Genomic DNA, 25949 nt, shown 5'->3' with positions numbered 1-25949 from the left:
CTGGTGGCTGCCGCGGATCTGAAAGCTTCACGTGCCCCTGAGCACGGAGATCTCTGTTTGTCCTGAAGTCTGACCACCTTGGCAGAGAGCGGAGGCCATGGGCTGCCTCGTGCCCACCACCCAGGTTTCCGGGACAAACTCCAGCGAGGTGACTCAAGCAGAAAGAAACTGATTAATTACAACGAAGCCCGACTCCGGAGGCCAACGGTAATTCTTTCCATCCAGGCCTCACTTCCAGAAATCCCTTTCTAATCCGCATTCTCCGTCGGACTTATCCTTCTTAGGGTTGGGCTCAATATCACAGTTTCCAGGGCCAACTGCCACCGTCAGGGCTGTCTGGGAGTCACAGCAGCGGCGGGGGCCAGACTTACCTGGAGTCCAGGAAGATGAGCTTCAGGTCCAGGCTGGCTCTGAACATGAACATGTTACTGTGCAGCTTGATCTCCGTGATGGCGCTGGGCGGGAGCGACTGGCCCACGGCCACCAGCCCCACAATCTGGTAGCAGGAGTCGTACAGGGACATGTCCAGCATGTACTGCCTGATCTTCAAGTAGCCGCTGCAGTGGATGACCTGGGAGGGCAGGGGACGAGTCAGGTGACAGTGGCCCTGCTGACCAGGGCTTAGGCTGCTGCCTGCCCCTCCTGACTCATTGTTCTAGAAGGTTCTGGAATATTCCCCAGCCCAGCTTCTTCTGAGCTCTGCAGTCAACCTGATCTGCTGTGCTGCCCTCTTAGGAAGCAATGTCATGAAGTATAGGTGTTGTCTGAACCAACTGATTATGCGCAAGGAATCCCACCAATCAGGGGTCTTTCCTGTGCGGTAGATTCATATTAATTAACCCACTGACGGGGGCTGGGGATTTAGCTCAGCGGCAAAGCGCCTGCCTGCAAAGCGCAAGGTCGTGAGTTCGGTTCCTGGTACCGGAGAAAAACCAAAAAAAAAAAAAAAAAAAATTAACCCACTGACAAATTGTGATTTGAGAACAGGAGAAAAGCATTTTGTTCCGCTCCTGCTGCCCATGTGCTGCATGGGGACTCCACTTGGTAGTTAAAATGGCTCCACCCTTCCGGGGGGATTGAGTTTGATGTCTGCATTACCGACATGCTACATCACTCTGTAAGTTAAGAATTCACTACCTGTAGAATTTTTAAGGCTTCCTTTTGAATGTATTTGAAATTTTTATGTCTTGGGCTTATTGATCATTCAAGGTTTTAATAAACTATAGGCTGCATAAAAGCCCTTCCAAGTGTTAGAGCCAAAGCCCATATGGAAGAGAATGCATGGTGTCACGGTCAGGCAGAAACATCTGTGTGGTTTTAAGCCCCAAAATCAGAAGCACTCATAGTATTTCAAGTGAGTAAATGGGCTGGGGGGTGCAGTCAGTGGTACAGTGCTGCCTTGCTTCACACCCACACCCAAGGCCCTGGATAGGATCCCTGGCCCTGCTAAATAAATAAACAAATAAGAAAGGAAGGAAGGAATAAAGAAAGAAAGAGGAAAGAAAGATAGAAAGAAAAAGTCGCTAGGATCATGGTCACCATTACACTTGGTAGTGAATGCTAAAATCTTAGCCTTAAAATTATCTTTTCAAAAACCCTTCTTCCAGGATTCCTGAACATTTTAACATTTAGAGCTGAATAAATCTCAAAATCTTTCAAGTCAGCTCTCATTTTGCTGAGGAGAGAACCAAGCATGAAATAGATAGGTGGTGTATTTTTCTCAAAATTAGACAGCTGGACGGTTCATGAGAGGAGAAGCAAATCAAGACCCAGGTCATCTAAAGGGTCCCAATTGGGTGCAGGGTAAGGCAGGGGGCTCCCCAGGCTGGCCCAGAGAGGTCCAAAAAGGCTGGCATCAGTAAGAATAACTATCTCCCCACAAAATATAAAAACAGCATGTGCCAGGCCTTGTGGTGCATATCTGTAATCCCAGCACTCAGGAGGCTGAGGCAGGAGGATCGCCACAAGTTCAAGGCCAGCCTGGGCTACCTAGTGAGGTCAAAACCAGCCTATACAACACAGCGAGATTGAGTCTTCAAAAAACTGAAATAACTAAAATAAACAAAGGAACAAAACCAGAGTGAGTGAGGTAAAGATCACAGGGAAGAGCTCAGCGTGGGGCCGACTGAAGAGGGGTCGAGGGGCAGGGAGAGCCCAGGGCACCGGGGCTTGGGAGGGCATTCCAGGATGAACACGGGCACAAGGTGCCCATGCATCCCCCTCTGCCCCGCCTTCCCTCCTCTACTTCAAAGGGGCAGAAGCTCCTGGAAAAGGCCACCAGCTGCCTCCAGCTCCACAGTGGAGGCCGGAAGTGACCACTCTTCTCCCAGGCGGAAGAGTCGGCAGAGAAGACCCTTGGGAGAGGGGCGAGGCATCGGGGAGGGGACTGGAGGGTTGAAGGGCCTGTTCCCCCGACCTGTGCTCCAGTCTGGGAGCAGCTGACCTGAACCCTGTGGTGAAACACTGCCAGCTGGTGCCATGTTTTACACACAATTCCCTAGCTCTCAAGAGGCAGAGGCAGGAGGATCGCTGCATGTTTGAGGCCTGTGTGTGCTACATAGTGAGTTCAAGGCCAGCCTGAAATACATAGATGCTGTCTCAAAAAATCAAAACCAAACAAAACAAAACCTGCGGGCTGGCTCTTGCAGGTGACCAGTTCCTAGATTCCGGTGTTATCAGAGCAAGGAATCATGCCTCGCAGAGGCTGCTGCTCACCATCGCTGTGGGTAGCGGGTTTGGCCGAAGGTTCTGGAACATGAGCAATGTTTCTGTGCTCTGAGTTCTCCCTGCCGCCTTGACCTTGCCCTGAAGCGGGTTCTCCACACAAACTCCAGGGACAGCGGCACCACAAAAAGTAGAACTGTAGGTGCTGGGCTCACATGTCCCGAGCCACCTCAGCTCTTGGCCTGGTGTGATGAGACCCTCCCTGCAAGGGGCCAGCCCTCAAACAGGCCTTCTAGGCAGCCAGGAGAGGTCACTTGTGACTTCTGCCCTGGCCGGGTGACATGTTGGCTTCCAGAACCTTCCTTTCTGTGCACAATCTCGGGGGTGACACAGTGAGGCCCAAGCCAGCTCCTCCTGCCCCCCCAGGGCCCCGCGTACCTTGTATCCGCTGCAGGTCAGGCCCGCATTTCTTTTGGCCAAGACGCACTTCATTCGGAGGAAGAACGACCTCTCTATCTCGTATTCTGAAAGCAGGAGGGAGGTTCTGTGGGCGAATATCCCACCTGCTCCCCCACCTTCCCCCCCAACAGCTCTGAGAAACTCCCAGGGCCAGAGCCCCAACCCAGAGACCTTCTGCTGCAGCTTCTGCGGTCACCAAAGGAGGGCAGGCGACCCAAGGCGACAGCAAGAACCTGCGCAGGCCAGCCTGGGGCCAAGGAGTGGCCTGGCAGAGCTCCACCTGCCCGCATCCCCTCCATCCCCTGGCCTGGGCCAGTTCAGGGATGGGCAGCCGAGCTACAAGCAAGCCCCAGAAGTGTCTGACTTCTGTCAGGGTAGCAGATACTAAGGACCAGCCACAACCTAGCCCCTTTCCCTGGCAGAGGCAGCCAACCGCAGCACCTCCTGCCAGCTCTGCTGTGGGCTCTGAGACCCAGTGTGGTCCGATCAAGGCTCCGGCCTTCATTTCCAACTCTGGAAGAATGTCTGTGTCTCTGTCCTCCCGGGTCCCCTGACAGCTGTGACTAGGCCAAAGCTCTCTCTCCTTTCTTTCCCAGAGCACACACACAAATCTCCGGCCTGGCCATTGCACATGGCCCTTTACAGAAACACCTCTGCTCTCAGGGACGCCAGCATTCCCAGGCACAAACAGAAATGCCACACCTCTGGGTGAGGGTGAGGTCACCCACTCTAAATAAACAGCCACTTGGTGAAAGTTAATAAATTAATCTTTAAAGAAGAGTTACCACTAAGAATGGAAGCAAGGCCTTCCACATTCTCTGAGGGTGGAGACCACCCTCTGGAAGTTAGAGAATTACCACACAGGCTCCTGGCGGGGCTGCCATGTTTTACCCACAATTCCCCCCGCAGCCCGGATTCACAGGGCTGGAGCTTCGTCTAACCCGGCCACCTGTCTGGACCACGCCGCTAAGCGTGGCACTGTGGAAGCAGAGGTGCGAAACATCACCTGGGAATTCATGACCCATCCCGGGAAGGGCCCTCCTCTCACACATCTACCATAAAACAATGGGGGTTCCGTCAGATGCAGAAATCAACCCTGCAGGTGAGAAGTTATGGAGGAACCCCAGCCCGAAGCCCTCCGCTGGCACTGAAGTGTGTGACCCCCACACCCTAGCCTTGTCTCTGCTCCTTTCCCACTGTTGCCCCCCAGAGGTCCGACGGTCTCACGAGATTTCAAGCTTCCTTTGCTTTCATTTTGCGGGTATTTTGGAGGCTAAGCAAGGGGAAGGGGAAATGCAGGCAGGGTTGACGGGAGAAGCGGGCCCCGTGCGAGCAGTACCGATGCGGCGCTTCAAAGCCGCACCCCCATGTGTCCTGAGGAAGTCCCTAAGACTCCTGGGGTCTGTGTCCAGTGTTAACCCACAGTCAGAGGATCAGAATCAGATTCGGTGCTCTCACCTACACCCGCTGTGTTAGAAATGACTTCTCCAGAGTCATTTTTCTTGTTAGGTAGGCAGCTGTCCTGCTTCCAAGGAAGTAGGGCTCACAGCCCAGCCCCCATCTTGTCCCCGAATCTAACACAGCGGGCTCTCTCCTTAGGAAGGAGGGGTCAGACTCATAGGTATGTGATGGTCTCAGAATGGAATGTTTAAAACTTAAAAACCAAGAAGAAGAAATTTTGTAGGTATGTATATACAGGATAATTAACATGGTTGTTCTTCTGTCTTCTGTTTCTTTGCTGAAAGAAACTGTTAATGAGTCCTTGATTGACCAATATTGCATGTCTCTATCTGTTTTCATGAGAAGCCACTTTGAAGATATAAATATGTAATACAACAACCATTGTTAATTCCCTACCACTTTGTTTATAACTCCGTATTGTCTGTACTGTTCTTTTGCTATGTTGTAAAATGTTGTCTGTCTGTTAATTTTTTCCTCCTTTTATTTAAAAAAAAAAAAACAAAACAAAACTTAAAAACTGACTACAGTAAAAGACACACTGCCATAGGCCCTTCCCCACAGTACTCCCCCTGGCTTCCAGCACACCTATCCCGTCATTCTTCCAAGTTTCTGGAGCAGTTCCGCACGTCCTCTTTCCTGAGTGTCTTTAGTTGTGCTGTTGTGGCTGCCTCAGTGCTTTGAACTGATTGAAAACATTTACTGTTCAGGGGGCTGGGGATTTAGCTCAGTGGCACAACACCTGCCTGGCAGCGCAAGGTTGTGAGTTCGATTCCCGGTACCGGAAAAGAAAACGAAAAACAACAACAACAACAACAAAACCTTTACTGTTCAAGGTCATTTCTACTCAGGGAGAGCCAGAAGTCGCACAGTGCCAGACCTGGTGAAGAGGGTAGCTGTGGCCTGTGACGCCTGCTTCCTTGGAAACGGGGTAGCTGCCTGATTAACAGGATGAATGGCTCTGAAGAAGGGTCTGAAACAGGCAAGGCGTCCTGTACACTAGTAAGTTTTGTGCACATAGTGGCACACACCTATAATCCCGGCACCCAGGCTCAGGCAGGAAGACTGCTGTGAGTTCGAGGCCAGCCCGAACTACATAGCAAGACTGTCTCAACAACAGACAAACAAATTTTTAAAAATGTAAACATTCCCCATGCATTGTGATCACACCTTGCTGGAGCTAGAAATGAGGGACACAAAGCTGTAGCTGCAAGGGGTCTGACAGCTGAGTGTGCTCCTCCAGAGCTTCTAATAATGCTTCCCAGGGAGCATTAGAAACGGTAAGAATGGAACTCACTTTTTCCCTGTGGCTAACAACCCTCTTCTCATTGCTCCTGAAGTCTCATCGTGTATGCTTTGTTCCAGTGGGGAATTTTGGCCAAGGTGGGTGCCGTAGTCCAAGGCACACAGGAGAGCCATTTGTCAGCATGCCTGCCGGCCTCACCGTACACTCACAGGGGGGGTTAAAAGGCCAGGGCCCCTGGAATCAATTCTGTGTCCTCCTAGCGCTCACTGCAGCTATGATTTAAGGAGTCGCTTGGGTGACACCCAGGGCTGCTTAAGTGATGTGTGCCGTGGCATAACGCCTAGATCCCTGCTCAGAGTAATTAATGCTCTTAAATGTGTAAAATAAAATACGTAAGATTACACAAGGAAAAGTTATCAAAATACTGAAACACACAGTGACATGGAGGTGAATGTGCTGCTTTGTCACTACACTACATAACAAGATTCAGTAGCAGGGCTCGGAACCCCTGGAACTTCAAAGTAGCTGCGAGCATAAACCATGTGTTTAACTCTCCACAGTGACCTAATACGATGTGAAAATATTTTTGACGTGTGTGCTTAGCAAAACCCTGGGACTATAATTCCCAGGGCAGCCTACAGGTCAGTAGCAAGGGAAATGCTAAATTTCATCTAGAGGAAAGAGAGGTACAATTATCTCTTCAAAATTGCGTGGCCCTCCCAGCCCCTAGGTCCTATCTATACAAGCAGCGGCCCGGGCCTAGACCCTTAGACACTGCCGTGCTGGAATTCAAAGCCAGGAGTCTATAAATGAGGGGAACAGGCTTTGATCACTTTTATCTCCAACTCTGAACAGTCTCTGGCACTTAAGAGGGGTTCAGCAATGTTGGTTTAAATGGCAGAAGCAAGCTGGATGTAGTGGCATGCACGCCTACAATTCTAGTACTTAGGAGGCTGAAGCAGGAAGATCTCAAATTTGAGGCCACCCTGGGTCACACAGCAAGTTCAAGGGTAGCCTGGATTAACTGAGACTCTATCTTCAAAACAAAACAGAACCAAAAAAACAAGGCACAAATGTCAACCTCCACCTGGTGGGTGCTGGGTGTGTGCCCTAGTCAACCCCCAACCCCTTGGTAGGTGTGGGAAGCAAAGCCCTGGTCACAGTTAAGAACGGGGCCTGCTTCCTTCCAGTCGTCCAAATACCTTGGAGCAGGTGATGGTGGAGAGGCGGGTGGGCCGCGAGGACAGCGGTCATCTCGTCGTGGTCAGAGGGATGGATGTACTCATAAATACTATTGCCCGTGAGCTCCACCTGGTGAGGGAAGGAAGGGTCACAAATGTCACCAGTGGCCTCTCAGCGAGGGGCCCGGTTTGCACGCTGCCGGGGACAGGACTTGGGTCTCCCCTCACAGCCCACAGCTTCTCCACACAGGAAACATTTGCCTTTGTCCAGCCGGCCCCAAACCATCTGCCATACATGACAGAGCCCGAGGCCTTCTGAGAACCCCAAAAGGAAAGACACAAGGGGGGCTTGGAGGAGGGAGCGGGCGCGCCTGGCAGTGCGGCATGGAGAGAAGCCGGCCAGCTGGGGACAAGACTGCTCCCGGCCCTCCGGCACACGCGAGCGCCATCGAGGGGCTGTGGGGGAGCAGCCATGCCCTCCTGGGCGCCCTCCTGTCCCCTCCGGCCGACCAGCCCAGAAGCGAGGTGTGGAGGGCCTGCCCGACAGCGGCTCTTTCTCCCTCAGCTCTGAACCAAGACGCAGACACTGCCAGCCTCTCTCACGCTGCCAGAAATGTGTCCCTGGCTTCCCGGTCCAAGATGACGGTGCTGATACTGGGGCTCCCGCCCAGGGGCGCGGCTGGGTCTCTGCGTGACTTGCAGGAGGACTTGGGTCCCCTCCAGAGAGCCTCGTGATGTGGCGATTATTTCCTGGGGTTGCTACCTCCCCACGGGGACACCACCTCCTTCCAGACGCGCCACCCAGGAGACAGCTCGGCAGGCCTCTGGGCCGACGCCGCGTGCAGGAGTGGCGACTCCGGGAAAACCACGCCGTTCGGGTTTTTCACTCAGAAGTGCAATTCCTGATCCTCAGAACCTTTCGAGCGTCCTTAACACAAATGCTGTGAGGCCGAAGACCTCTCCAAGCCCTCAGGGACAGAGGGGCGGAGGCAGCAGAGCCTGGTCCCTGGCTTTGGGGCTGCAGTCATGCGGCCCACAGTTGGCAGAGGGACATCTGTCCGGAGGCCACCGGGTACTACCAGCTCAGGGAGCAGCGCAACCAGCCAGGTGGCTTCCTGAGAAGGAATCCTGCGCCCAAAAGGCTTTCCTGGTTCTGTTTCCTGCATTACTCATGGAATGTTTCCTTCCAACCCTGTGCAAACAGAGCCACGGAGAAAACCCAGGACAGAAACCCTCTCTACACGCCCTTCACACCGAGGCTCTGTGACTGACCCCCTCGGAGATGGGCCTACGTGGAAAGTTGGTGTGTGATTTCATTCCTGGTAATCCTAGAAAGTTGAAGTAAACCAGCAACATTTAAGCCAGGTTTTCGAGACAGGACGGTCCCTTCCTTCCTGAGGATTCAATGTGAAGTTCTGTCCAGGTGGGGCATTAGAGGCTAACAAATAGGGAGTCGGCTTTTTGTTTTAATTCACTATTTCAGTGGGATTTCTTTAATGAAAAAAATAAAATGGAAAAATTTTGTTGCCAGACGTGGTGGACATGCCTGTAATCCCAGCTTTTGGAAGGCTGAGGCAGGAAGATCCCTGGGAGTTCAAGGCCAGCCTGGGTTCCATAGTGAGACCCTGTCTCAAAAAAAAACATTGTATTGGCCGATCATTTCTCCCATACCCACGTTTTTAAGGGAAAATGATCAAACCTTCTGGTTTGCTTGAAGTTCTTTTTGAGAAAAAAAAAAAAAAGTACATACAGGGTGGCATTGTAGAGAAACATCTTCAGGAACTTACAGAAAAGCTTGTATTGGGGCTGGAGATTTAGCTCAGCAGCACAGCGCCTGCCTGGCAAGCGTGAGGTCATGAGTTTGAATCCCGGTACCAGGAAAAAAAAAAGAAAACCTTGTATCTCTGCTTTTCCAAAATCAGATTTGTGTTTTAACCCCAAAGTTGTTCATCCATTTTCAAAGCTCCTATTATCATCATGAGTTGGAAAAGGGAGAGGGTGAAGGAGCATGGAGAAAAAGCTTGTTTTCTGAATTTTTTTTTGAGACAGTGTCTCACTATGTAGTTCAGCCTGGCCTTGAACTCACTATGGAGCCCTGGCTAGTCTCAAACTCTTGGGGATTCTCTTGCCTCAGCCTCCCGAGTGCTACAATTACAGGTGTGCACTGTGATCCCCTGTGCTATTCTGAATTCTTGGGTCCATTATAAAACGGACTGGAAAACTCAAACGCTGTCTTGAAAGTAAATCAGCCTTCAAATAACGGAAATGTTTTTACAGAATGAATTTTGGAATGATAAAAGAGTTCTGACCTTAATTCAGAATTATGGTTGACATGGTATTTCCTGTGCTTACATATCTATTCATGCTTTTGAATGCTGGAACAAATGTGACTCCCTCCCCCTTCTCTCTCTCTCTCTATATATATATATAATATTTATATAATTGTAAATCCATAAAGAGAGGGAGAAAATAGTTGCTCCTAAACTTGCAGGTAGGTATCGCACAACAGCCTTATTAAAGCAGAACTTCCATGTGATATTTTAGTATTTGCAAAACCCCGCTAATTACAAAATGAAAGACTTTCTACTAAGAGCTTTTTTATGTTTTGCCGAATAGCTTTGCCTCCTGCCAGGCAAGCAGCCGATGATAGACGCAAGCCTAAAATGCGCAATCTTCGAGTCAGGGCAGGACAAGCGGCACTGGGAAAATGCACAGTACGCTGTATGGGGGTTCTGCTGAGTATGGTAAATTAAGCATGCTAAAATAAGATGGTTTGAGTTTCAGGGTTCAAGTTATGTCAACAAACATAAAATACTATCCTTTTTTTTTTCCTTCTGAATGGGAGAAGTGGGTCCTGTGTCTTAAGCAACACCCTCTCTATTTTTATGGCTGTGTTTCCGGCATCAATCTCAAATATTACATTTTTCTTTATGTGTCTCATAAACAGCTATTTCATACATGTCTGTGTTTCTTTGAAAACGGGTATTAGTTATCTAGGTGTTTGTATAAGGCATGCAACTTTGGTAAGGAAATCTCAGCCATAAGGAGCCCTAAACGTGTGTACAAGAACAACTATACAGAGGGGCTGGGGATTTAGCTCAGCGGCACGGCACCTGCCTGGCAAGCTCGAGGTCATGAGTTTGATTCCCAGTACCGGAAAAAAACCAAAAAACAACAACAACAAAAAAAAAAAAAAACAAAACAACTATATGGAGCTTTCTCCCCTGTCTCAAATATGAGTAAAAAGAATTGCATTATTTAAAAAATAACAACAAGGAGTAAATAATTTAGTAAGTGTGCACAGCTAAAAGCGCCCCTCTCAGTACCCTCTCCGAATAAATTTAATCGTGTCTGTGTTTCATTCGCGCACACACGTATGTCTCAGCCCCTCAGCGGAAGGGGCAACTTGTATTTTGTGGTTATCCTTGTCATTTTTGTGGTACCAAGGTTTACAGTAATGATCGCGTGTGGTAGTTTAAAAACAGAAATAAACTAATAAACTCTATCATGGGGAGTAGCTCTCTTAGTCTGACACTTATAAAAAGAAGTTTACTAAGAGGCTGTACGTGGAATGGAGATGGGCCTATAGCATATGAAAATTACTGAATCTTCACATAGATAATTGAGATAATTATTTGGATAGTCCAGACAGAACCAGAATAAGACAGACCAACCCCTGTTGCCTCGAATGGCCATGTGATTATAGCAAAGCTAAGGGCTTATGGTGCCCATAGCCACGAACAGGGAGTTTAACTCTGACCTAGACGACCCTCACTAAGGAGATAATGTCATTGAGAATAACTGAAAGAGCACAGCAGAGCTCCACGTAAGTATAAGCTGGTACGACTACTGCTGTTCAGCAGGAAGTCTACGGAAAGGGTTTTCCTGCTTAGTGGGTAAAACTTTATTAACACTTTGGTGGGTTGCTTGTGCGTGCACACACGCTAGGTACCAAACCCAGAGTGACACGAAAGTCTAACACACGCTCTCCCACGGATCTACATCTCCAGCCCCCTATATATTTTTTTAATCTCTGGTGACTTTTTTTCTTAAAAAACTTTAAGCCAATTTTTTTTTCCAGGGCTGGAGATGGAAGCCAGGGCCTTGTGTACGGCAGGCAAGTGCTCTGCCACGGAGCTATATCCCCAACGTATACACTATTTTCATAAAGTTTTCATGTTTGTTATATGTGCCTGATGCTTTGCTAATAAAACAATAATCGAAAAGGGGCAAAACATTTTTTTTTTTGGTACTGGGAATCAAACTCGCGACCTTGCGCTTGCTAGTCCGTCGCTTGAGCCGCTGAGCTATATCCCCAGCCCAAAACATTTTTAAAAGAGCAGCTGGGTGTGTGGCATCCTATTTAATACCGTATTTTACCGTTTAAGTGAAGAAAATGGAAAAAAATACACACGGTGACTCTGTCTAGCTTTCCTCCCATGGAGTTAATCATGAACAGCCCCAGACTTGAGAGCAGGTCATTGCTGCTTCTCTGACTAGTTCCCTATGCCACGTTTGTAGCCGTGGAAAAAGACTCACCCAGCCTTGCAGAAAAATCGGTAAAATACCAGTTGCTGTACACAGTTTGGCTTATCTTTTTTCACACTGTCTCCTCTACCGGAAACAGATAAATGGTATCTCTACGACTTCCGGGGAAATGGTAGCACATGGTCCCTTTCTCCCTTCAACGTGATGATACGAGCTGTGTTTCTGCATATGATCAGAAGGGAACGTAACGCTTTTACGCAAAGACTGCCTAGACTTCCCCCCACAGAGCTAAGCATGAACGAAAGGCCTGGCTGTCACCTCTCCAGTATCCTGGTTGTTCTTAATTAGTGGATTCATAATCGGTCCCCTCTACTTTGCACATAAAAAGGGAAAATCACAGAAAAATAGGATGGTAGACTGAGTTGCTCGGCTACATTAACCGGACTATTGCGGGAGTTGCATGGAAGCAAGTAATGTGTGAGGATGCGAAAGAGACAGAGAGAGAGAGACAGAGAGAGAGAGAGAGAGAAAGAGAGGGAGAGAGAGAAGCCCAAATGGCCACACAGCCTCCACTGGTGCTCACAAAGGATTGTACTTGTAACTTTGTTCTAATGAGACTGTGGGGCTACATGGCTTTTGTATAGTTCCCTATAGTTTATGTATCACATAACATGGTTACTTTGATCTGTTTCTCACTGTCACCCTGAAAGAGGAACACAGCAGGCCTTGTTTTATTATTTATGGCTCCAGGACATTAAATTCCTGCCCTGTTAGACAAAACCATACAACTGAGTACATTTCCCTTTTTGCTTTGATGGCTAGGGAGCTCAGACCTCAATTTAACATTCAACAACAGTGAAGATTTTTTTGCCAGTTATCTTAAAAGTACGTGACATGTTTTGTTATGTTCGCTGACATTATTGTGAGACTACCCATGGTTTTATAAATTTCAACTGAAGAAAGTAAATAATCCAATCAAGGTCATTCAGCCATAATTGTCAGGAATAGAGACCAATCCGGATAAAACTAAGGAGCTCTGTGATTAATTCTAAATAGGGCAAAGTGGGCATTTGGAGAATAGTAACCCTGGGAAATGTAGAAACGGTGATTGTGAGGGAGCTGGGGACTGAGCCCAGGGCCTCATGTGTGCGTAGCCTGTGCTCTGCCCCTGAAGGGGACCCCCAGCCCCACAGAAATAGCACATTTCATATTCTCAAAAGTATTTCCCATTCTGCAATCATACTGATTCCCACAGGTCGAACAGGGTAAGGGTCAAGCCTTAGTAAACTGGGAGAGCAGGTCTCCTAGAAGGAAAGAAATGAAAGCTCCAAACAGTTTTAAGATGCAGTTCATTTCAAAGGGCTTTGCATAAAAAACACGTAGGCACATAAACCCAGGTGGACGTAAGGGCCTACAGCCCCAGGGAGAGAAGAGCGTAAGCCAGCAACAAGGTTTTCAAACACATACCGGCAGGAAAAAAAAAAAAAGGAGTACCCCAAATGGTAATTTTGCTTTTCAGTGAGAAAACTCAAGCCACAGCGATGGGCACGTGGCTTGGGCCACAGGACTGCTCACATTTCTCCGTCTTTCCTTCATCCTAGTGTCCTTGTGCGGACGGAAAGCCCCGCTGATCACTCACAGTGTAAAGGAACATTTTGTCCCTATGCCTATAAAAATGAGACGTGTAGCACCAGGTCCCACGCTTATTAAGTCAGACGTGTGCCTGGGGATGATCCGTCTGTCTGTCCCCGTTCCAGCGCACACAGGCTCACACAGCAGCCGATTGGCCACCAATGCTCCGCATGCTGGCGTGGAGAAGTCGGGCACTGCGGTCTCCTCTAAGGGATGTGCCATCTTCAGAAGATAGGTCCCCTTGTCCAGGACAACTGCTAAGACTGGAATGTTCTAGAGAAAGCAGGACCTTGCCGGTGAAACAGTAGTAAACTACGTTTTATGAGTTTCTATCACAAGCATATAAAATGCTTTACTGAAATGGCCACTGAACTGGAAAAACTCAGAAAAAGGGACTCCAAATTTCACGTGAACACCCATAAATCTCCCCCTCCCCTTTCTGTCTCCCCAAAGCGCACACGGCTGACAATGCGAGCTGCACGCCGGCGTACCTCGCCTCAAAGTCATGCAGGAACCTGCCGGGTGCACCCTGAGACGCGTGGGCAGCACAGACCGCTTGGGGACGCTCTTTCTGCGCCCTCTGACATTACGAGGTAAGCAACAGTCCGTAGGTATTGGACAGAATCTCAGCATGAGGCTGCCTAGGTGGAGACATAGTGGTCCTTAACCCCAAAGGAAAAAAAAAAAGTTAAAAAAGTACAATGCAGCAATAAGAAGAAAACCAGAGTTTTGCAATTATGGTTTATATTCCACACACAAAGCAGATGCTGAAACAGACTCATTTTCAGATTGGGCAAGGTAGTCAAGGTCCACTAACACTTCACTGAATGATTTGATCGTACATAAAATCAGGCAGTACCTACCTGGGACAGGCCTAAATGTACAGAAGCTGTCTCAGATATATACATGATTTTGCCATCCGATGCTACCACAAAAACAAATCCATCCAAAGTCTGTAAAAGAGAAAGCGTCAGGGTAAGAGGTGAACAGTTTTACATTAGAAGTAAACGCAGCAACGGCATAGTCACTGGGCCGCACATATAAAACATTACGGGCTAGGGGTGCAGCTCAGTGGTAGAGCGCTTGCCTAGCGTGCCTGAGGACCTGGGTTCCATCCTCAGCACAGGGAAAGAGAGGAATTACCCGGGAATAAATAAAAATGGGGAGGGGGGCGCAGGGCCATAAGGACTGCAGGGAACAACATTCAAGGTTTATTCCCAAAGCCGGGCCCTCAAACGCTTTTAAAGCACTTTAAAAACAATCTGACAGCCACCTCCCCAAAATCACGCACAACAGTGGAGAATTCCTACCCTGCTCCATTTGAATTTAGTAGCTTTATTGTGTGGGGTTACTTTAGCACTTAGCACAAATCCAGAGCTCTATGGTTCTTAGGGGAACGCCTACCACTCTATAGGCCATTTAACATCATAATTGGACTCATTTATGCCACTAGGACATAAGCTTTATTTGCCACGATTTTCTAGGTGCCCCCAAGCACCATTTGAATAATAAATTCCAACCACTACCAATCCCCAGAAAATAAAACAAAATACCTAATATTTTACCAGATGATGTCTACAGAATTAACTATTCAGGCTTTGTAAGAGATCAAATAACCTTTGCCAAAGTCAAGGAGAAAAAGTATCAACTTCTGAAAAATTAAAACTAGCTAAATGAAATTGTAATTTTTGCCTAAGTTGGCTAGACTTCCAAAAATAAAATTACAAGCAGTAACTCCAGAAAAATAAAAAGGGAATGATTATATTTATGTGTTAAGGATAAAAAGACTAAATAATTTTTGAAAAAGGAAACTATTTTATTTACTCATTCATCTATTTCAGATCCAGAACCAAAGAAAAGCAATAAAGCCGGTGAAAGACCCACACAATCCTCAATACTACTCCCATAAAAAATATTCCAAATTAATTTCTGGCCACAAATTCTATTTTTACAGCATGTAATTGAAACCAGATTACCTTTGGGTTTTCTACCTCCTCCTTTGAGGGGGCTAGAAAAGAAACAACGCAGAAGTGAAACTTGAAAGATAGCCTTACAGTTTGCTGCCTCAGATATAACTTGCTGCAAAAATGCAGTTTGCTAAAACACAATCTGCGGCAACGATCCTTCACCAGTAAACTGTGCTTAGCATCTTCTATGTTCAGGCTGAAGCGAGCATTCTGATTCCCAGCCTCATTTTCAGGGTTCTAACTCTGCTACAAAATATTTTCCCAAGTAACCCTGTGACATTTCAGAAACGTGAACTAAAAAGCCACTGCTAAAGTTTTAAAGGCTTTGGCTTATTCTACATGCTGCTTAACTCCAAAATCATTAAAAGGATGCACTGAGGGAAGGAAATCCCGCAGAATAACTTGGAAAGCGAGGAAAAGGGAAAAAGTTCTCATCAGTAAGTTCTACAACTTGCCAGCGGTAGCTAAGATAAATAGTATTCTTCATGGAAAGTGTGAAATATGCCTTCAAAACTTCAAATTACCTAACTCACTTACAGGTATAATTAGTGCAAAGCCGACCGCCAGCACGCCCGCCAGTCAGGAATTAAAGGTGCAAGGGAGCTGCGTGGGGCTGTTGGCTTTGCCCATAGGGTTTTCACTGAAGTTCTCCGGCACTTAGCTGTCCCGATATTAGTGTCGTTTGTAATATGCACGGGCATGAAACAAGGAAGTCGCCAGCAGGGAGCTGGAAGGAGCGAAGCTGCCCGGCCGGCCCAGGGTGCAGGCCACCGGGCTCGCTTTACATTGCAAAACCTCCAGCTCCCAAATTCTCCCCAGGATCTTTTCTCTGCCCCAGCACATGCGTTTTAAAAAAATAAATCACACCTAGGCATTCGGGGCCCACGTTTGGAAAAGACCTGGGTTTTTCAAAATACAGAGCTGAAAGCTGGTTCGCAGATCTAAGTCACCAAAGCCCACAGCCAACGTTTTTCTTCCCGTTTAAAGAAAACACAAAATAGAGGGAGGAAATGCAAAACAGCTCTCGGCAGGCATTTTTCGATGGCAGAGACAAATGATGGAAGGGGGAATGAATAGGTCGTTGAGGAGGCTCTGTAAAGGGCGTTTGAAAGATTCCGGGACGTGGGGCAGCGCTGTCCTCTGCCAGCGCCAGCGGCTGCCCTGGAAGGGGCTGGTGCCGGCGGTCACGCAGCCAACCAGAGCCGGAATCTTGGGGTGCACGACCGTGCCCATGAAAGCGGAAAACCCACGTGACCCCTGCAATCTCACTCTCCGGCGGCGAGTGGCCTTGGTGGGGGGAGGGTCCCAAAGAGCCTGACCCCAAACTAAGCAAAGACTCCAAAATCAGGTCCCATGGGGGCCGCACCAAGTCCTGGTTCTTGCGTTGGGCCAGTCGGGTGACAGCTTGCTGTGTGACCACAGGCGTGTTACTTAACTTCCCCGCGCCTCATCTTGCTCCTCTGAATAAAATGAAGCCAAAAGCGGTGGGGCATGCCTGTAATCCCAGCACTCTGGGAGGCTGGGGCAAGAGGATTAAAAATTCTAGCCCAGCCTGGGCAATTTAACAACGAATAGCAAGACCTTGTCTCAAAATAAAAAAAAAAATAAAACAGGGTTGGGGATGCGGCTCAGTGTGAAAAGTGTGTGTTCAATTCCCAGTATCAAAATAATATCATCATCATCCTAGCAGCAGCCCCCAGGTGGTTGTTGGAGGGCGATGATGACGTGTGAGAAGAATCTGGTTTGTAATAAACTCAAGAGCCACCCTGAGTTTATGGATGCTGTTGCCTCGTCCCTGCAGCCTCTGCAAGCGCATCCCTGGGCTTCCAAACGCTTTAGAGCGCAGGCCTCACAGCAACTCTTGCATCTTTGGCTGCTGCCCCTGGACACAGGTCAGGGCAGAGCTGAGTCAGGTGGGAACGACCAGACCCACGGCCGGGCCCAGGGCCGCCGTTCAGCCTGAGGCTCTGCGGGGCTGGAGACCCCCGGGGGTTGGGGGTGGGGTAGGGCTGGCCTGAGGCTGCACCAGCCCTAGCTTTGCACCTGGTCCTGTCCCTCCGGAGCAGCAGCGCCCCGGGGCAGCAGTGGATTCTCGAGCCTGGGGTGGTAGGGTCGTCAGGGAGGTGGCTCTACCTGCAGCAAGTGCGATCCCAGCTCCTTGGCAACGCTGTCCAGGGGCCCGGCACGGCTTGGCTGTCCCCATGCGTCTCCTAAACCTGGACAGGGAAATAAAACAAACCATTAAATGGCAGTGTCCTGCAAGCCGTAGGGTACAGGGGTCTCCACACCTGCACCGCTGCCCTAAGTCTCCATACCGGCTCCTTGCCCAGCAGGCTCACACCTGTGTCCTCACACTTGCCCCTTAGCCCTCTGTTAAAAAAGAAAAAGGAAGCCAGGTGTGGTAGCACATGCCAGTAATCCCAGCACTCGAGGCTGAGGCAGGAAGATTGCTGGGAGGCCAGCCCCAGCTATATAGTGAATTCAAGACTAGCCTGGGTTATAGTGAGCCCCTGTCTCAGACGATTGATAGATTAGATTAGGTTAGATTAGATAGATAGACAGACACACAGACACACAGACAGGTATCCCTGCGCACTGACCTTCCAGGCCGACCACTCCCACGGGTGGCACAGATGCTCATGGCTCTGAAATTGCCGTTTTATTTGAAATGCCACAAAGTAATCTAATCTGCTTTGAAACTGGCCATCCTCGTAGCCAAACGGGGATATCGATTTGGCCCATAAATACTCCCCCAAGGGTCCCCCTCCCCCATATCATTGGCAGCTTTGCCTTTTCCCAGAGACAGCCGCCTGAGAGCCGCTTGCATCCCACAGCAGCTTTTCCTGATAACAGAAAGAACTCCCACCAGGGTGCCTCTGGGGATCCCGGCCCTCCAACCCCAGGGCTCTGGGCCGGGAAGGGCTCCAGGTGGTGACAGCCACACTGGGACCAGGCAGGTGTCCTCACCCCTTCACGCCCTCCCAAGGTGCCTGACCTTCCCCCAAGACCTCCCAGGCCACCAGCGACTTGCCTCAGAGACCCTGCTCCTAGGGTTCAGACTAAGCCACAGTGGGGCAGGGGAGAACCTTTACCCTCTCCCCGAACCCTTCCTCCGGGAGCCTGGCCCAGAAGTCTGCAGTTTGCTCAGGGTGGCAAAGGCCCGGACCGCTTCCCGTTCTGCACCCCCAGCCTGGAGCGCAAAGAGCGCGCGAGTGCTGCCCCACTCACAGAGCGCAGAGCACCCATCCAGGCTGTGGATGCGGCCAGCTGGCGCGTGCTCCTGGGAACTGCCGCCCGGGTCTGCCCTGAGGACCCAACCACAGGTCAGGAGCCACCAGGATGGTGCGGGAAGCGCAGGCTGGGAAATCTGGCCAGCTGTGGCGAGTCCGCATGTCCCTGGGACCGCCACGAAGTGGGTTTCTGGAGGGTCCCCTCTCTGTCCCTGTGGACACTCAGGGCTCCTTGGCTTCTGGATGTTTCTACTGACCAGAAAATGCACCTCCTGTTGCAGGCCAGTGGCTTTGCAGACCCCTCCTGAACACCATCTAGCAACTGTTTTTAAAAAAAGGATGATCTTCAATATCTCCTCCTGTATATTAAAGTTCTGCCAATCCATAAGGAAGTAGCTGATTTTCCCATATCCCGATTCCCCAAATGTGACAGCAGTTCCTTTTCCGTGGCCCCTCAGCCTCTGTGTGTGGTGGCGGCTGCTTAACCCAAGGACACTGCTTTCACCCCAAGCTCCACCACCTTGACCCCAATTTGCTCTGGACCTGTACAGGAAGCCTGCTGGTGGTGACCCCTATCCCATTTAAACCAAAACAGAAAGAACAAAAATGTAACTGGTCCCCAGGCTTGGGTGAAGAAAGAATTTAATAAAGATCCAGGAAATCTGCTTTTGGGAAATAAGCACATGTCTCTCTCTGGCCTGCTCTGGGTCATTCTGGGTTTGCCCTTTGCAGTTCAAAGGTGAGCGCAGCCTCTGACCTCTGGCTTCTTTCTCCCAGGATCCCCAGCGCGAAGGCCTGGGGTCAGCTCTATCGCTGAGAATGGTCCCCAGGCCCGACTCTCCTCCTCCTTGCTGGACTCTCAAGCCCCTCATTGAAGGCCCTGGCTCTACACACACAGGACACCAGGCACACGAGATAACTTTCCATACAATTCAAATACCCAGATATTTCAAGGCAGCTTGTTCACTTAATCACCGTGCTTTTTTCTAGAACTTTCGAAGGCTTCCGCTTTGCCAGGGGAGATTTGGCATGTATGCCCTGTCGGGATCTGGCAGGAGGTGGCCTGGTGGCCCAGGACAGTTCTGCCAAGCCCTCCCCGCCCTGTGCCACCGCACCCCAAGGCAGTGGTGCTGCCAGCTCTTCCATTAGGAGCCACTGTGGGTGAGGTCTCTGCACTCAGCCCATAAAAATCTACTTCGGGCTGAGTGCAGACGGAATAAGGTTTTACCAACAAAAACTCGTCCTGGTACTGTGAAGCTGCGGGCACTACAGAAGAGCGCTCTGCACGTGTGGCCCTCATTTGGCTCTAAGAAAGGGATTTATTTATTTGAAAAGTAGGCGGGTGCACCTGAACACAGGCTAAGCTTCTCCGGGGCTGGGGGTGGTCTGTCTGCGGACCCCTGGTGCTGCCAAAACAGCCCAGGCTGGGCTCTCCCAACCCTACCAGCCTCCACCGGGCAGGCTGGGGACCCCTGGCTACTGGATATTTTAGGCAGTCCCTAAGGAGAGCATAGCCTATATGCCCACTTCTGCGGGTTAGCCTTGAGGCACCCTGGTTCTGGCTTGTCCCCAGGGTTTATCCACTTGGTATCAGATACCACCTCTGCAGAAGCTGGCTAAATCTGCTCTTGGGCTGGGGATATAGCTCAGCGGCATAAGCTCCTTCCTGGCAAGTGCAAGGTCGTGAGTTCGATCCCCGGTACCACAAAAAAATAAAAATAAAAAAAATTGCTCTCTCCCCTTTGGGCTACTTAGTCAATCAACACACAGCTCATGAGCAGCTAAATGGGACCCTAGCAGGCCGCAGATGCTGGTCACAGGTGGTGAACACAGGTGGTGAACACAGGGAAAGGAAGGGAGAAAGGGGGACGGTTCCCACCCTTCCTGCGGACCCGCTGGCGATGACCCCAGCGATGGCCATGCTGTCCCAGAGAGCGAGCCGGGACTGGGGAGGAGACGAGGGGCAGCCACTCCCTTGCTTCCCTCTCTTCGCAACCTCAGGGACCTAAGCAACCAAGGTTAATAACCTGGAGGCACCTGTCCCCACCCAGCCCTTCACGGAAATTTAGATGACGGCGAAAAATTCAGGGCAGGTTTGGGGAGCCCCTCCAGCCCCAGAAGTCTCACCTTCACCCAGCCATCCTCTAGGAGGCCAGCCTGGCCGGCCGGGGGCTGGATATCCAGACAGTGCCCGGCCTCTGATCCTTCCTTCTCACCCTGAGACGGGGTCGCGGTGGGCTCACGAGCCGTCCCCGCCACCGCCGCCTCCACCCAGACCCTGTCCTCCCTCCTCTCCTGCCGGATCCCAGCCTGCTCTCCAGGGAAGGTCCGAGCAGGAGCGCCGCAGCTGCTCTGTCAGCCAGGCGCAAGGCCACACTTCGGGATGGATTCAACCACTCCAAGGTGGGCTGCCGGGTCCTCTCCGCCCCGTCCAAGCGCACAAGGGCGCTTGGTGCAGAGGCTGAGTGTGAAGGCCGCCACCCCGACGGCAGGGCAGTGAGCTTGGGGCTCTTTCTAGGGCGACTGAGTGACCCGAGCCTGTGCAAGGATGTTTGGGGCGGGGGACCCCCACCTTGCTGCCCTAGGAGAGCCTGCAGCTTGCGCTTCTCATAAGCACTCCCTTCTGTTCTTTCCCGGGTCCCTAAAAATCCTCCCCTCAAGTCTCTTTTCAAATCAACGGGCCGGACAGAAATGGAAAAGGGGTGCAGGGAAGAAGCCCCAAGAGGGTCTCCCGTGCTGGCAGAGGAGAGAGGAAAGCGGAGACTCCAAGCCCAGGACCACCTAGGGTGAAAGTCAGCTTCCGCGGATCGGATCGCAGGCGTACAGCAGGCACGAAGGTGGCTCCCTTTCCCCGCTGCGGGGCTCAGTCCTCCCGAGCCCTGGTCCGCAGCTCAGGCACCAGGTTCACACTGTGAGCCCCCCGCCTGCGCCCACGCGCTGGGACACCACGCCGACAGCAGCCTGGAGCACGGGCCTGCTGCGCAACGGAGCCACATTCCCCGCTGTCGAGTTCCACCAGAGATGGGGGACGGCTGTTAAATTCCACAGCACTCTAAAAAGCAAGCCAATGCGCACGATCTCGGGCTGCGGTACAGAAGGGCCTTGGGTCTAAGACTCCACGTCAATATGGAGGTTTTCCACCAAACCACGAAAGAACCCAAAGTGTGCCGGCTCATCCCCACGGGGTGCTCGGCTGTGTGACAGAGCGGTGGGCCTCCTGGAACTGAATTTAACTCGAAGGAACCCAGCCACGGGGCAATCCAGGACTTAAACCCCACTTGTGTGTGAGTGTATGTGCGTGCGTGCGTGTGTGCGAGCATGTGACATTTCCTTTTTTCACTACACTGTCTTGATAATGTAACACTATCATTACAGCGCTCTCTCTCTCTCTCTCTCTCTCTCTCTCTCTCTCTCTCACACACACACACACACACACACACACACACACACACCTGCCCCTGGTCTTTCCGGTCTGGGAAACGGGAGGAGAGGACTCCCTTTCTACTCCACTCTTGAGCTGGGACCTTCAGAGGGTCTCTCTCCCCACCATCCCTGTTCGAGATTGAGATACGAGGAAAAATCACCCCTTGCTCCACCGCTTGGTGCCAGCATCGGGATTCCCGGGGGGCCGAACTCCCCGGGCCCGGACGCCGGCGCCAGCGGCTGCTAACCCTGGATTGGCCCAGACCCCGGCATCCGGCTTGAGGATAAGGCCAGGAGCCACCAGAGCCCCTCAGCCCCGCGCCTCTGCGGAGGGCCACAGAGCTGCAAGGGGTGCGGACAGCCCAGAGCCCCCAGCACCGCCACGGTCCCTGTTTACCTGCTTCCAACCGCCCAATAAACTCACCCAGTTTCCAACTTCCAGCCACTGCCAGCACTGCTCTGCAGCCCTCTTCCTAGTCCTGTCTGCCCCTCCTTAGTTCCGCAGCTGGCGAGGGAAACGGTGGTCACCCGGAAAGCAGCGGGTCTCTAGGCTCTGGGCAGCTGTTCCTTCCACCTCTGCATTTAAACTGTGCCCGGTTTGGGACACACCAGAAATTGATGGGACCAGCGACCGGGGCAGATTTGCACCTACACTGCAGGTCCCTTCCTGCATCTTCACGCTGGTCACAAATCCACCCCTGGATTTGCTAATGGGCCCATTTCACAAAGGGACCGAGGCCAGTAGTGCAAGGTGACCATGCAGGCTTCAACCCACTGTAAGACTCGGAAGCTTTCTCCAAGCCTGAGGACCAGCTTCTGGGTGGGCGATGTCCTTGGCTACCTCTGTCCTGGTATGGGGACTTCCCTGAACTCTTTACGGTGGTCTCTCAGGTGCAGAAAAAGGGCAGGCGGCACACCTTGGGGGAACCTTGCTGTGGAACCTTGGGGGAGGTTTGTCCCCTCTCCGGCTACCAATTTCCCCAGGTAGGAGGAGTGTGCCTAATGATTCCCTCATTTCCTTCGGACAGTGCTGTTTATTTCCAACTTCCGCGGTGCTAAGCTGGTCTCCAGATTCCTCTTTCCCCAGGAAGCCCGCTTTCGCTGGGCAAAACCTCACTTGATAGACACATTCCCTTGTATCTTTCCAACTTTCGATTTGCAGCTGAGAGCCGCACGCAAACCTGGAGCTGCCGCTGGGCCCAGCGTGGCCAAGTCCCTAACACCTCTGTAGAGCCATTGTCCTGGCCCCTCACAACTCAGCAGACCCCAGGCGGACCTGGGTCCCCCAGGAAAAGGTTAAATCAATTAAGAGACTTTCTACCCCCTCCTCAGTGTTCCCGGAAGCAGGCAAGTTATTTTGCATAACGGAGGTCTCACTAAAAGCATCTCTTTCTGCCCTTTAGCCCCAGGCGTGACCTGAGGGGCAGGGGCGTGAGGTCCGCAGCCCAGAGGACAGGTCCCACCCCTAAGCAGGAGGACACCTCCCTGAGGCTGGGTGGCTCCTCACAGCAATGCTCTGGAGCCAAACCCTTTCCTGAGTGCCAGCCACCACGGCCGCCCTCAGGAGTGCAGGTGGCCCCAGACTAGGCAGCTCTTGGACACACTAACGATGGCACCAACCCAGAGCAGGACCACCCCGCAGGGACTGGGCGCCCAGCCACACTGGACCCCAACACCTGAAAAGTGAGCTTCCCAAACCAAATCCGGTCTGAAGGCCGGCGGTGGCAGCACACGGGCCACTTCCCCGGAAATCCCCTAAGCAACGAACGGCTCACAACGCGCCCAGGCCTCCGCTGCTACTTACTTGCTGGTTTATCTGAAATCACTGGCAATACATCATTTACTCTTCTGCTCATTTCTTTTACCAACACTCCCCCCACCTCCAAAACCAAGGCAGGGGAGAAAGGAGACAAGGAGGACAGTTCCTGTCTGGATTCCATGCCGGTTCTTAGCATGCGGATCCGTGGGCTCATCTGACAGCCAGCGTGGGAAGAGGACTTGGCTTTTACAAAACCGAATTCACTTTTCATTTCCACTGAACCTTCAGCGGCAAGGAAGGATCCCTGCCTCTCCAGCCAAGGGCTTACCTTCAGGCGGACAAACAGCAACCGCAGCGGACGCAACTCTCCTGGCAGGGGAAGGGCGGAGGCGGCTATGCCGATCCAATTAGGAACCCCGGGGAAACAAGAAACCACCCGGCTGATCTCAAAAATTCCAGACGCCCGCGCCCCAGAGGAGAACACCCTGTGTTTGTGTAGCCTGGCCGGCCGGGAACGGCCAGGAAGCTCCAGCAAGGCCCAACCACCACTCCACTGCAGAGGGTGACAAGCATGCCCCAGACCGGACACCACAAATAACAGGCCGGGCGGGGGGCAAAAGGAGCCCACCGACTTCAGGCCTGCTGCCTGGCTGGGGACTGTATTTAATGGAAGTGTTCTGTGGCCCAGAGACACCTGTTACCCGCACTTTGCCACTCTCCAGCACCTTGCAGCTCAAGTTGCCTCTCCATAAAGCCTTCTCAGCTCCAGGGCCTGGAGGTTCTGGGGTGCCCATGAAGCCCCCGAACAACAGGCTTCCCAGCAGTGCGTCCATATCTCAGAGACACCAGAGCTGCAGCTTGGAGGCCCCTGGCCTGGTGGCTACAGCCACCCAGCATGCCACCATTCCCTGCAACCCTTGCCCACCAGTGGCACCTTTTCAGTCCTAAAAAGAATTGCTATGCTTGAGTCTGCTATATTCAAAATAATCATTTGCTGTCTGGCCAGCAGTACTCTAACTCACAAATCCAGGATTCACCCATCCCAGCCCCCACCCCAGCCTGAAGGAAAAAGAGTCGAAAAAGAGGTGACTGAGAGGCCCGAGGGTGGTGCCCCGGCTCCCCGAAAGTGCTCAACCAGATGGCTTCTGCCTGCATCGCCCAAGCCTTGCAGGGGGTGCGCTCCAGGAAAACAAAACCAGCTAAAGGTAGAAGAGAAGGAAGAGAGGACAGGAAGAAAGAAAAAATTGAAAGAAAGAAAGAAAGAGAGAAAGAGAGAAAGAATTGAAAGAAAGAAAGAAAGAAAGAAAGAAAGAAAGAAAGAAAGAGAAAGAAATCAAGAAAAGAAAAGAAAAAAGGCAAATTCAGACCAGGAAGGACTGACAAAGAATAAAAGAAAGATAAAGCGAACTAGAAAGGAAGGAAGGAAGGTGGAGTAAAAAAGAAAGAAGGAAGGAATGAAAAATAAAACTACACCAGAATGGACTGGCATTAAAAGGAAGAAAAGAATGGAAAGGAGGAACGAAAGGAATGAGAGGGAAGAAGGGAAGGAGAAATAAAACCTACGTGGACCGGCGTGCTATTGCCAGCTTTGGGGACACCTGCGCTTGGAACAATTCGTGGTTCGCATCTCCGGCTCTGGGCCAAGAGGTGGCTTGGTCTCGGGCCGCCAGGGCTCTAACGCCCCCCTGCGCGGCCTCCCCAAGACGCGCTGGCCTTGGCTCGGAGGCCGCGGGGCCCCGCAGCGCCTCCAGCTTCCCGCGTGGGCCGAGGCCCCGGAACCCCCAGCGTTCCGGGCCGGCCGCCTTCGGCCTCACCTTCGGGGAAGACGGCGCGCATCTTCAGGTAGCTCGTGGTGAGTCGGATGATGGACGCTTTGTCCAGCTGCGAAGTGATGGCCGATGGCAGCGGGAGCAGCTTGGCCAGCTCGTAAAACTCGCCATTTTCTTTCTCCCTCCTGGTTTTGGCCGCATTCTTGGACTTCTCCTTCATCGCGCCTCGGCTCTGGGCATATTAGATCGGGCCGCGCTCCAGGCCCGCGCAGTCTCGGTGGGGAAGGGGGCGCCGCGGACAGGTGAGTCCGGAGGCCGGGCGCCGGCCGCGGGCAGCTGCACGGATCCGGCCTGGGCGCCGAGACGCCTCCCCGCCGCCAGCCCCGAGCTCCGCTCCAACGGCCGCGCGCCCCGCCTGCACCGTCCCGCGGCGGTCGGAGCCCAGTCTGCCGCTGTCTCCTGCGTGCCGCCTCCGTCTCCCCTGCCTGGGCTTGCCTCGTAGTGCAGGAGCCGGCGAGGAGGAGCGGAGCTGTTCAGTCCTTTACCGGGTGTGTGCACCCGCTGCCGCGAGGCCCCTCCGGACTGGAGGGCGGCGAGGGCGGCGGGCGCCGCGGAGCCATGGAGAGGGGTCGAAGCGAGCGCGGCGCGGCGCAGGCGGCAGGGGTCCGGGCCA

The 25949-nt window shown here is 51.8% G+C and overlaps 1 protein-coding gene across 1 annotated transcript in view; it reads right to left on the bottom strand.

The window, feature by feature from the left end:
* The window catches only part of Sim2 (single-minded family bHLH transcription factor 2), a gene marked incomplete at its 5' end in the record, with an annotated part of 40818 nt that extends 14869 nt beyond the window's left edge, over positions 1–25949 (bottom strand). Inside the window, 6 exon segments of the mRNA XM_013504633.1 lie at positions 372–571; positions 3103–3188; positions 7030–7138; positions 13992–14081; positions 17229–17311; positions 25322–25949. Coding sequence (XP_013360087.1) covers positions 372–571; positions 3103–3188; positions 7030–7138; positions 13992–14081; positions 17229–17311; positions 25322–25496 — 743 coding nt within the window.

The sequence above is a fragment of the Chinchilla lanigera genome, unplaced genomic scaffold, assembly GCF_000276665.1.
Source record: "Chinchilla lanigera isolate Chin_1 unplaced genomic scaffold, ChiLan1.0 scaffold00006, whole genome shotgun sequence".
Classification (NCBI taxonomy): Eukaryota; Metazoa; Chordata; class Mammalia; order Rodentia; family Chinchillidae; genus Chinchilla; species Chinchilla lanigera.
The sequence above is the reverse complement of the archived record's forward strand: the minus strand, read 5'-3'. Positions and strand labels throughout refer to the sequence as shown.